Source organism: Cariama cristata, unplaced genomic scaffold (genome assembly GCF_000690535.1).
Source record: "Cariama cristata isolate BGI_N322 unplaced genomic scaffold, ASM69053v1 scaffold30296, whole genome shotgun sequence".
NCBI classification, from domain to species: Eukaryota; Metazoa; Chordata; class Aves; order Cariamiformes; family Cariamidae; genus Cariama; species Cariama cristata.
Window position 1 is genome coordinate 1,893 of NW_009623151.1, and position 13,380 is coordinate 15,272.

Genomic DNA, 13,380 nt, shown 5'->3' on the forward strand with positions numbered 1-13,380 from the left:
GTGGCCCTATTCCAGTGCCGTCAAATCACTGATACCAAAGCCAAGCTTTTATGGATTACATTTTTTAAAAATATCACCCTAGATTAGTAGTTTTTTTCCAAAGGTGTTGCAGCTCACTCTGGAAGCCTAAATGACTTGATTAGAAGTCTAATTTGAATTTTCATCTAAATCATATTGAACACACTACCTTGTAGCATAGTTTTTATGTTTGATTATCTGCAAATTGCTTGCTGTTCCCTCAGCATATACAACAATGAAATGGAGGAAAATTATGCATTGTATTTGATACGTGCTTAAAATTAACTTTTCTGCCCCCCCCCAGGTAGAAACTGTAGCTTTTTGCAGGAAATGGATGTCATCCAGAAACGGGATGAAAACTGTTATTGCTATGTGCAAAACAGAACCATTCACTTACAGTATGTTTGGTCAACTCTTCAGGTAAGAGGCCGTTTTGGGGGTCATTCAGATATGCAATACATTTCATGTGAACTTTTGCCAGCAAAGTATATGATCAGTAGCAAGATGAAAGCAGTATCTCTGCGTAATTAGTAGTTTGAACAGTGTCTAGGTAGGACCATCACAAAAATGCAGCATTGCGGTCCTCCACCTTGGATGCAGTGAGGTTTGGTCTCTCTTTATTAGAAGGATGACGACCAGGCTTATAGCATGATGCCACACAAACATTAACTTAGGGTTGTGTATTATTTTGTTGCACACCTTTTCTGTTGATGGACTGCTATTAACCTCTGCAACAAATGCTTTTGCTTATCACCACACGCCTTTCTAAAACTTTAAAATTTGAGAATAAAACGCAGTTCTGTGACTCACTCACTGTAGCATACCAGGCCACAGTATAGGAACCAAAGGTCTATTACATCGTGACTAATGAAAAAACAGCAGTAGCAGTGCATTTCTGTTTTTCTGACTAACAGAGGGTCATCCTACAAGAAACATGTTTAGAGATTAGCTTGAAACAATATAAAAATCTCTTTAACAGTGGAAGCAATAACAGCTAAAGGAACAAGCTTACTATCTGCGTGGTTCCTTTTTTTCCTGGGAAGTATGTCTCTGGACAAAGGAAGGAAACAGTTTCACTTCATCTCTGCTGGAGGAATTTGCTCTCAGATATAAGGAAGTGGAACATCTCGTTGTCTGTTCCCAGGACTATTTTCCTCAGGAACACGCTGTGGATGTTTTTGTGAATGGTAGCAGACTTCAGGTGGTAAAATCCTCCCGCAGTCACGCAAGCTTTCCAAGCTTTTCTGGAGTAAACGTTTAAAAGCAGGAAGTTCAGATTTTTCCCACAACAAATTGCTTGCTGACGTGTTGTCTCTTCTCCCAGTAGAAGTCTGGTTTATTACCCATTGCATCACTGTTTTTGTAGATGGGTCTTTGTTGTCTAATAGACCCCGATCGAGAGCTCACAGGAGTCTTCAGGAAGATCATCCCATCTCAGAAGGTGGACAAGATCTTTTACCACTTTGGTGGGGGAGGGTGCAAGGAACTAGCAAGAAACCCCAAAATACCAAACAGGAACATGCTTATATTTAAATTTCTGGTTATGATCTTTCATTTTTCTTATCCCTCTCCTGTCCCTAACATGAAGATTGCATTATTAACTACCAAGAAATGCAAGTCCAATTTCTTACAGTTCAGGAGGGGAACGGGGAAGCATATAAACATCCACAAGAGAAACTGTGGTCAGTCAAATATTGCTGGTTTTGGTAGAAATTTGTCTGTGGGCAAGTGTCATGGTTAAAAACTAAAGCCACTGAGCTTTTGGATGGATTGAAGCCCCTCCATAGAACTTCGCTGACATTGAGTTCTCAGAATCACCTAAACAATTAATCTTTGCATAATACTAGTAACCAATATTAAACAACTAACAATTGCACTAGCATTTTACTCTTGAGCTCTCTATACTGTTTTTCATATCACATGTATGGCTTATATGCTATGTAGTTCAGAAAAAACAAAAACCCCCAGTGATTCTGAGCCACTTCTCTGTGTATTCTATTGTTTTCGTTTTAGGTAAAAGTTAACAGCAGAGAAATGTTCAGGTTTGAGCCTATTTCAGAAAAAAGCAACTGTCGTAATTCAGAAACTGTTTTTGAGTTTGCTGCATGTGCTGTTCAAATCTTCTGGAAACCAGAGACATCTACAGAAACTTTCATAAGCATAAAACAATATGGAGAGGATATTTGTTTCAAAATACAGCCCTTCAAAACTGAACCATACACTGTGAGTGTGAAACGCGAAAGTAAGTAAAAAAACTTTCAGTGTAGATTACAGATAGCTTGGTATTGCCAGGGTTACTGAATGTACCATCTCTTCTGTAAGAAGCTTGGGATTTTTCTGTTGATGTTTTAGATAATCAACATTTCAGACTGAATTAGTCTAAAGTCCATTTCTATTTTTTTTCCCTCCCTTTTTTAGTGCTAGATGGAAAGCTCTTGTTTTTGTTTGTAGCTGGAATTTTTCTGTTCCATTTTGCAAACAGCCTGAGCAGGTGAGTACGAGCTGCTCATTTTTGACCTTCTTTCCCAAAGCCTGTGCATCTTTGGTCTGTTCTCTAAGCTAAAGAGGCAGTTCTTTGGGAACACGAAATGAGGAAACTGAACATATATTTAAAACTTCATACCATTTCTGTTTGGAGAGATTGTGACGTATCTTGGAGTGCTGCACTCTGTTAATCACTCAGCCGTGTTAGGGTTCTTGTATCCAAGCTTCCTGCGCTGGGCAACACCAAGACAGTCCTCAGCGAGCAAGTGTGTGGATTCAGAAAAATTTTCTCTCTCTTTTGTAGACCAGCCAGGTTAGCTGAATGCTAAATAATGGTGCATGTATTATCAATGATGCCTTCGTGCAAGGAGAAGTGCTTAGCATGAGGTTATCTGGGGCCTCGTCTGCCTCCACCTTTGCACCAACCTTTTCCAGTTGTTCTTTTGATGCATGTTTTGCACAGCATGTAAGGGAAGATACTTAATTGTTACAGCAGAATATGTGGCCCATGACTTCAAAGCAAAAGAAGTCACAAATTAATTGTCAGGAGGCACCTCTAAAACAAACAGAGCAGCAATAGGTTTTATAGAGTTAACTCTGAATTAAAAAGTCAGACTTTATAAATGCATAAGCTTAGGAAAAAACCTTGTGGGTTTGTGGAGGGTTTTTTTTACATTTTAAATTAAAAAAAAAAACTTTTCTTGCAGTACAGAACCATATCGGTACGTAGAAGAAAATTAAATTACTAGAAAGTCAATGAAATCAGAAATGTGAGGTTTAAAAAAAACCCAGCACCATCTCCTAGCCTGTAACAACTCCAGTGGGCTTACACATCTATTGGGAATTTTTCCTTACGTGGATATAACATCTAAACTGGGCCTGTTAACCATGTAACTACAACTCTGACGTAACAGCTGTGCTAAGTACTTATTGAAGATGACTGCTGTTTTTACAAATGTTGGCATCTTAACCAATTACAAATCATACTTCTCACCGTATTCTCTTTTGTTCTCTTACAGGAGTACCAAGTTCTTTTACCTTTCTGGAATAATACTGGGTGTTCTTGCTCTGCTAGTCTTTGTCCTGTTGACACTTAAAAGGTTTATTCCAAGGGTAAATCTACATTTATAAAACAAAATAATAATCAACATCATAATATAGGAAGAGTACAGAGTCAGATTCTGACTTTGCTCTGTTGTTGTGGATAGGTAACTGCACGGAAATGACTGCACGATTGCTTGCATCACGTAAATATATTTAGGTCAGAATCAATCAAGTTCTAGTTAGCTTGCTCCTGAGTTTAAACTAAACTGGCAATTGTTGATGTACAAGAAGTTTATTCTGAAATATAAATTATTTTTATTGGACTGGAGCTAAGCTTACTTTTGAATCTATGAATCCATCTCAATCAAAATGTAGTTTTAGTGGCAGCTGGGACGGATTCTCTTCCGTTCAACAGAGACCACTCATTGCAAGGCAGATGTGAATTTTTCTTTTACTTTTACAAAGTCCATGCATTCTCACAATATTGCTGAGATATGTTAGTTGGGAATACACTGGAATAGGCTTATACCGTGACATTGGGACATGATATGCAAATACAGAGATGTAGTTGCTCCACTTAGAATTGATACTGTTTAGTTGTAGCATGCAGAGAACTGTACAGTGGAAGTCTAACACAGATCATGAGCCCTGTCTACCAAGTATCACATCTGGTTTTGCCTATGAGTTTGTTTGCACACGATGGTCCTGATTCTGACTTGAAAGTTTGTTATTTTTTTAAAGTTCTAATTTTTTTTATTTTTTTTTAATTTCCAGCACAGTACCTTCTGGATCTTAATGACTGGCTGCTGGATGTCCTCTCTCTATTTTATTTACTGCTTCAAAGAGAATATGCAGTGGTTGTGGTCTGAACACAGTAATTACTTGTTGGGTAAGAAAATTATCCAAAAATGTGCTGCAGATTTTGGTTTAATTTAGTGGTTAGATGAATACCTGCCCATAAAAAACAAAATCAAATGCCTCACTTAGGGAGTACTTTTTTTCTCCTAAGCCACAGACATTGGACTATTCCAAAGGTTCCTAATCCACTCAAGTGAGCACTTACATTTTATCATTTAATAAGGAGTGTGATGTAGTGGGTCAGTAGCAGCTTTAAGACCAGATTTTGTGTGCATTATTTGTTCATTGATTTGCCACTACGTACGTTCACTGTAACAGCAAAAGGGCAGCTACACTGGTTTGTGTTTTGCTGGATGTGGGAACTGGATGCATAAATTGTTAACTGGATGTAGCTGCAGGGGCTGACAAATCTATTGACCTGGCACCTGCCTCAACATTCTTGCATGGGGAGAATTCACGTGCAGTTCATAGCATTAGCTAAAGGCTGTTCATCTATCACCTCGTGAACTCTTTGCACACTGTTGAAATATAAAGCACGTACAACATAATGCAGGTATCTATAAGACAACCCAAGAAACAGCAGGCTATACTTCACAGCAGTTGCAAGCTTTCTGAAGGAAACTAGCGAAGTTTATATAGGTAGTTTGCATCTTTTTCTCCATGTCCTTCTTTTCCATTTCTACAGGGTATTTTCTGGCTGTTGGAATTACCAGCTTTGTGACTTGCTATCAGCATGGACCGCTTACCACTGAACTGAGTATAACCTTGTTCACATGGACACTACAATTAACGGCCTTTATCTTGATTTATTGTGGTGTCACCATACCTCAAGTTGCGTATGCAGTAATAGCAGTCAGCCTCTGTTCAAAAGGCTTGTGTTACCCCCTTGGTGCTGCCTGTCACATTGGCAGGTTTGTATGGATTTGTGAATATCTAAGTCGTGTATCACCAGGAAATACTCGAGGCTGATAATGAAAAAACCCTTACGCTTCAATAATGATTTATTAATTTCTAGTACTAGTTCGTATTTTTACCAAATGTCAAGCTGCAGTAGAAAAGGTTTAAAGCCCTGAGACACAGGAATTTTAATTATTTGCCATTTGGCAGTTCTAAGCATGAGTTTTGTTCTATGGAGAATGGAGAAATGTGACTGTGCTCTTAAGTACAAAGGTAGCACCTTCTAGTCTGCAGCGTATGGTAACCAAAACATTTCTGTTTGATTAAACTGCAGCAATACTGCCTTAGTTTCATGTGTAGTGAGAGAATCTGCAGGTAACTCGTACTGAATCTTACGGGATAAAACAGTGTATAATCGCTGAGGAAGCAGATGTTAAAGGTGACAGTCCTTCTAGGTTAGTGTGGAGTTCAAAGACCAGAAACTCACGTCCACAAAAATAATGGTTTCCATTGATTTTAGTTTTCTAAGGTTATTATCCTAGATATACATGTCTACCTTTAATTCATGGAAACAATCTGTTATCACTGTGGAGACATTCCCCTGAATTCGCAGAGCCCCATTTATATTGTAGCATTTGCAATGGGAAGTGGTTGCAATACGTAGACTGTAATTTGCTAAGTATTTTCATCAGCAATATAGGAACAACATGCTTGCTCATCCTTGAATTTGAATCATGTTTTATCACAAATATGAGGCTCAAATGAAGATTCTAAAAAGTCCTGCCAATTTACATCTTTTTTACCTTCAGTGATGGCATCCACACTGAGAGTCTTTAGTGCAGACTGTTCTGTAGCTGTGGATTTCTGCTGAGCTGCAGAGAACCAGGAAGAGGCAAAGGCTAGAACAGGCATAACCAAAAAAATAAAACGCAACTAATTTCTTTTTTAGTCTTTTACACGTTCTTTAGTTTTGAAGAACATATTGCTTTGCTCTTGTGCTCTTTTTAGATGTTGAAGTGTGGACCGGGTTGAAGCTTTTTTAGTTTAGGTAGAATTTATCACTTGTTGAAGACTGATTTTTGCCTGCAGCTGAGAAGCACCATTTCAAAAGCAACCTATAGGATCAATACTTACCTGATGTAAGCAGGTTCAGCTCTTTCTGAAATCAGAAAGATTTGGCTATGAGTTCACAGAAGTCAGAACATACCTGTTTTACCCCATGTGGCCCTCTTTTTGTTTTTCATGAACTGATGCTTCTATAAAGCCAAAAAGCACTGAAATATAGCTCCACAAATCTCTCTTAGCAGAATGATAAGGTTTTTTCTTTTCCCATTTCAAAACAGTAAGCAGTAGCACCAAACTGTGAGGCCATGATGCCAGATGCATAGTTCAGAGCATGAGATACATCAAAAGAACTAAGAATCTTGTGTTATTCGTTGTCAAGATCAGTAGATCCCACTGAGCCAGTAAGACCTTTACCATTTGACCTGAACAAGGGCTAGAGTTCATTCTTCCTTTACAGGGAAATAAAGCGGAAAGTTGAATGCTGCTGGTTGGAGCAGGTGTTTTTATACAGAGCTGAAAGTTTTATGGGCATCCAGCCCTTGCTTATCTTAACTCATCACAACATTTAAATTGAAAGCAGTCGACAGAAGGGAACAGAACATGGCACACTTTCTAATTGATATCTAATTATATTATACATCGCTACGCAGCAGCTAAAAAAACATCAGATTGTAAACATTTTGGCCTCAGACTACTCAGTTTTGTAATTTAAAGCAAGATTTAAGAGAAGCGATCTAGTAAACAACACGAACAACTCATAACAGACTTAGAACATCGCTTATCTTCAGTTACATATGCAGACTGGGTTTTGATTCAGCCCATGTCTCTACACAGACACATTTTTGCATATTGCACCTACAAATGGCTGAGCAAGCAGCCATCTATTTAATTCTATGAGATTTTAATCCACACATATGCAATAAAGACCTGATCCAAAGCTCATTTGAAGCTCATTAGGTATCATTCTGTGGAATTCTACAACTTTGGTTAAGACCTAGGGTAAACAGGCTAGCAAACATTAGACATCTTTCCTAAACTTTTAATCACAGAAAGTCGCTTGTCCTCTTAAAAAGACAAAAGTGATTAATATATGTTAATAGCAGGTGGTAGAGAAAAAGGACAGACAATAATTATGTGCCAGAAGACTAGAAAATACCAATTGTTTTCATTTCATTCCAGAAAAATGAAGACTCATTTTAAATCAAAAAAGTTAGTGTTTAAATGCCTTACTGAAGAGGAGTATCGAGAACAAGGTGAAACAGAAACTATCAGAGCTCTGGAGGAGCTACGCTCATTCTGCAGGAGCCCTCACTTCCCATCATGGTTAGCTGTGTCCAAACTCCAGTCCCCACATAGGTAAGAAAACCTGGCTTCTCTGAAACAGGAAACACGTTGTACAGATGCTGTTACACAGCAGCCCCAAACGCTACTTCAGGCACTGTTCAGGTGCGTTTATCTTTCATGCAGTCAGGTGTGCGGGTAGCTTTATCTTCTTGAGTAATCCCACTGAAGATCACAACCACACCTCTCAAGGGTATTACTTGCTTGTGGTACTAAACCCCCTCTTTGTTCCTCCCTGACCATAAATTACTCTGAGAGTTTGCAGACGTTCACAGCTAGTTCATGGTAACGGAAGCTTTCCTTAAAACTTACATGCTTCCTCCAATGCCTCTCTAAATTCCTACACGGTGACCCAGGTGGCTGTCTAACCAGTGGAAGGCCCCTTTCTTCAGTTTTGAGAGGAGTACTCTTTTGCATTGTGGGCAAACCGGGGCAGGCTGAAGAATGCTCAAATATTACCTGTATTAAGCTCTCCAACTGCAAGCCTGCACAGTCAAGGAGTCCTATTATTTGAAGGATCAACCAATATCTAAGACTACGAATACAGAGAAAGAAATCAATGCCTGCACCCAGGAGGTGTAACAGGTAGAAGAGCTACTCCAGATACAGCTTAAGAGACAAACTTAAGACAAATATGTGTTGGGAAGGGTCAGATAAGTGCAGCCAGAAAACCTTGCAGAATGCAAAATTAATCATAATAGCAGTGTATTTCTGTCGAAACCAAGACTTCAAGACATCAGAAGCAGAGTTTTGCGTATTAGCTAGCCGCAAAGACTTGGCCCTTGCCACAGAACCAAGTTTCACAATTGCAAAGGAGCCCCAGTCAGCTTGGAATTTAATAAAAAGTTAAAACTAGTTTCAGAACCTTCATCTTCCTTGGATGGCCACACAGACACGCCCTCTGCCACGTTTTATAGATTTACTGTTAAACCATCTTATTTTCTAAGCTACTTGCATTCTGTAGCATGATTGAAAGATACAAAAAGTGAAAACTCACTGCAGTATTCTAAAACAAAATACTGCCAAATGCACAAAACAAACAATTGAGACGCATGTATTTTCTAGCCATCACTTAGTTAATATAGTTCTTATAAACTGTTCGCTATAAAAATACAAAAATAAAATAAAATTGAGAACCAACAGAAGTCTCATTTAAAGCTGAGTACCCCTTCAAGCTTCCATTAAGCACCAGAAGATAGTTCAGCACAAGGCAAACCTGTAAAACACAGCCAGTCCAATGCTGTTCCTCATTTAGACTAACAGTGCTTCCAAGAACAGCGAGGTGACAACATTCATCTCACAGAAATGTTAAGTCTAAAATGTAAATTATTGATCAGTTTACCAGAACTCCAGAATGTAGCTGCATTTCCTTTTTTTTTTTACATTTCTCTGATGCTGTCAACACTTACCCAGGTGTCAGAACTGCCGTCTGTTTCCACATGCTTGCCAGAAACCTCCAGCTCCATTCTCTCTCTTCAGTGTAGTCCACTGAAAGTGAGATTTCTAGCAAATTGAAATGTAGGGACAATGCTGAGTTCATGGTTTGTCCTCCCAGACCTCCACTTTGGCATTTACTTGGAGCAGCTGCCGAATTCCCAGTCTGCAGCTCCACATTCACCAAAAGCAGGAATTCTTTGGCAAGACTTTAGCTCAGCTTGCCCTGAGTGTGCATGCAGCACCAGAAGCAAGGCGATAGCACAGCAATGTAGGAATGCGAACTTCTCACCATTTTTCTTTTCATTAGCAATGTCAACTTACCTGAATTCTTACAGCCTTTGTCTCAAATATGCCACAGCTTTAATTTATTTTTAGAAGCTAAAGTACCATCTATCCAACTGTACAAATGCTTGCTCTGGATTACCCTGTGAGTACTGACAAGATGTGAAAACGAAGTTAGATCTTCTTGCTTAGTCACACGACCTTGCAGATGGCCTCCAGAAGAGCAAAAGTTACTTGTATAGAAAAGACCAAAGACTGAAAAGATGAGGCAGGAAAACAGTTTAGGGTTGTTGCCATCCGTCCCAATTTACTCTGTTGTTCAGGACTCCCTAGATCATGCTGCAGCTTTCCCTCATCCGCGCTGCCTGTGGGCATGTCCTTACAACATCCCTGCTTAATTGGCAGTATCCCCTGCATTTACAGTACTTTTTTAATTTCTCAGCTGATCACTTCTCCCTTTAAAAATCTGTCAGGTTTGCAGGTTTTGTTCTGGGATCTCCCCACGTCACGCCTGAAGAAACAAAGGCGCATGATGAGGAATATGGCTTTGGGAGCGTCTTCCTGGAAGAGCAGCTCTTTGAGACAAGGGCAGAATCTGAGCAAGATGATCCAGCCAATTCCATCCATGAAGGAGATGAGGAGGATGAAGATGAAACGCATAAACAAATTACATTTCCATATGCTACTGAGTTGCTCTGAACTTTGGGAAATAACCAAAAAAATGAGAGGGAAAACACATTTGTCTTAGAAAGGAAGGATACAGACTGAGAATTTACGCTTGGTGATTTCTTGTGGTTGCTGGTGGACAAACAAGAACGATCAGAAAAAAAAAAAAAAGTTTCCTGTATCACTGATGTTGCCTAATTAGAGCAACAGAAGGAAACCATAGGGGCTGTTCAAGTGAAGAGGATTCTCATGCTAATTGGTACTTTAACTGGGGAAGTAAACGCTGCTTACTTCCAAAGCAAGTACTGGCAGCAGCCTGTCCCACCAGGATGCCTTGTTTTTTCAAGGATACTACCTCTAGAAAACAGGGAATCTGTTTTGGCACTTTTCATTGTCAAGTCCTCTGTGCTGAGCACTAGAAGGGAGAAGAAGCCATTATTAATACTCTACTTTTACTAAGTACCCTATGTGTCAACAATTTTAATAATGCTGTTAGTGTGTTGATAAATTATTTTTATCATTTGTGAGACTTTTCAGTGCTAAAGATCAATAGATCAGAGTTGGTGCTTGAAAGCTTTACTTACATGGTCCTTCCTCCTTTATATTGCTCCAACTTTGCTTCATTTTAAAAGTAACTCTTCCATTTTACAGTAAAGAGACATTTAACACTCTTTTGTGCCATTAATATATAAATACATATGCAGAATCTATAGCATGTTTAGCAGAGAGAAGCCCTGTCAAGCAGATGATCCAAAATACACTCACTGGTAAGCCCTCAACATTGAAAAACTGAGGAAGAGACTTCTGTTCAGGAAGGCCACTAGCAGTAAGCCTTGCCTCTAAGAGAGGCTGCTGCTACCAAATTCGCAGTTAAAATTGCCACCCATGCTCTGGAAGCTGGGCTTGGCTTGGGGGGTTCTGTCATTAGCGAGAAGCTGGAAGCATTAGCTGTTGTGAAAATGGAGGAAAGCCTCATTATCCTTGATGGTTTGGGAGAAGGATGGAAACTCCTCCCCAAACAATGACCTTAGTAGACTAAAGACTTATTGTACCTTTGCCTGTGTCGCCATCATGAAAATGAAGTACTTAAAATTATTACAGATCAATCAAAAAAGGATATTTGAAGAAATGTTTTTTGTCTGTTTTTAAAGTACACAGGTTTTTTCAGTGTACTTTGTAGTTAGCTAAGAACTCCCATCCACATGATTTCAGGCCAGGGGAAAGAATCAGATTTGTCCTAGCTTAAATCCACAGTTTTTCTGGATTTCCTCTCTTTACTGAGGTACTGATGTTTATCCTTCCGTAAGTACATAATATGTATTTATATAAAATAGCCCAGATAATACACTAAGATAGTATTTTACCTAAGCAATGTGTTAAACAGAAAAGCCCCCCAAAAATAGGAAATTACATTTTTCAAACACTCCTTTTTTCTAAATTGTTTATAACAATGCCAGGTACACCTACTCCAACAAGAAGAACTGAAAAAAAATAAAATCAAGCCATGTTTTCTGTAGTTGTGAAGTCCATCATTTGCTAGCGATGGGTAAATACTATCCAAAGGAGCAGGAAACTACTAGGTATGTCCAAGACAGAAGTGCAGCAGCATGAGGACTACTTTAGCAGATAGCTGATACCTTAAAAATCCTCCCAAGCCTGTTCCAACATTGGAAGCATCTCGTAAACAATACCCACCAAAACCAACTGCTGTCATTTGAGCCCTTTGCCAACAGTGAGTTTACTTACACAGTGCTCCTGTGATGCATGGAGATTACATCAGTTTACTAAAACACAAATTGTTAAGTACTGTCCAGTGTTCAGCCAGAAAATCTGGGAACTGAATCTAGATGTTAATCCATTGCCTTAACCATTGTAAAAGCCTTTCTTCCTTAATGAAGTTACATTTATATTCTGTTTCATGGTGTTTAAAAAAAAGTTAGAATTTCATATTTATTTTGAATTCACGGTACAGCATACTTGATACACTGTCTTGTACTTTCCAGATTTTTTTAAATAAAGCATTTTTCAACTGTGTGGTTCTCCTCACTTATGCATTTACTCTCTTCAGAACAGCAGGACATATGACAAGGAGGAGCCACGCAAATTGGGTGCGTTTATGACTCGAGGTTTTCTCCCTTGCAGATTTAAGAAACAGTAACTGTGCATTAGCTGTGGTTGCTCCAAAACGGAGTGTCTCCTCTACCTGAAATGCATCTCCCTGAAGAAACTTGCCATTCCCATTCTCCACTCGTGGCAGAGCCAAACCACCACAAAGCCAAATTCATAAGATGACAAGTGAGGTCTGGTAGTTACACATATGCAAACAACAAAGCAAAGTTAATACCTCTCCCTGTCATCACTTTTGTATGCATACGAGTTAAGCAGTTGAAATAGTAAAAAATGAACTGTCCTATGATAAAAATAAATTCCAGACGAATGTGCCACTGTATAGGGCAGGTGCAGTAGTGCAAATATATTTCGTTAATCAGAAACAGAAATTGGAAGTACTTCCATACAAGCCAACACGACCTGCACTTAGCAGCCTCCCTCTCAAAACTGCTAGGTGACAAACGTAACCCCATTTTGACTTTCACTCATGATGTCCTGCACACTTCCATATCAACCTGCTTATGACACACATTGGTGTGCATCCCTTACATTCCCCTCACCCCACAGAAGCGAACTGGTGCCTACAGCCAGATTTTATCACAAAAGAGATTTTAACGCTGTGCAAGAGTAGTTCCCAGGCTGTAGGTTCACTATCCTCCAGTGAACCTAGCAAAGGTCAATTTTCAGTTGTGGTGGTTATGTCCACTGCTGGCAGTGTAACATGAGCAATTGTAATAAAAGTTCAGATTGATACCATTAAATACATTATGGATATTTTATATTTCTTACCACAGTTTTTACAGTTTCACAAATATCAAAACCCGGGTGTACATGTCCATTTTGCAACACAGAATGACTATACAATTCCAAAAAGAGCAGGCATTCCAAATACACAATTCTGGAGTGTAAACACAGTGTACAAGCTCTTCACCTCACAATCCAGGTGCTTTGCAGTAGCAGCTGAGGTAACACCGTACAGGATGAACTCAACAAATGGTTGGTTTGCCTCAAGATGATTTTTAGCATCCTTCTGTCCTGTCACCTGTTCAGTCTGTAGGTCTCTCCCAAGTTATACAAACGTACAATAAATACATCTCTGATTTTAAAGGACACTTAGACAAGTCATGAGGATTTACGTGAGTACAGTACATTTAAGTTCAAGTGCAAAAAAAGTAACTA

The 13,380-nt window shown here is 39.1% G+C and overlaps 1 protein-coding gene across 1 annotated transcript; it reads left to right on the forward strand.

Annotated features, from left to right (window-relative positions):
* Nucleotides 1-322: 322 nt before the first annotated feature.
* TMEM194B (transmembrane protein 194B) lies at nt 323-10,125 on the forward strand (the record flags this gene model as incomplete). The annotated part of the gene is made up of 8 exons (XM_009702633.1): nt 323-438; nt 2,032-2,260; nt 2,437-2,509; nt 3,522-3,615; nt 4,321-4,435; nt 5,090-5,315; nt 7,546-7,722; nt 9,900-10,125. Coding segments are annotated over 8 exons (1,256 nt in total), but the record flags the coding sequence as incomplete, so codon positions are not given.
* Between the last annotated feature and the right edge of the window lie 3,255 nt (nt 10,126-13,380).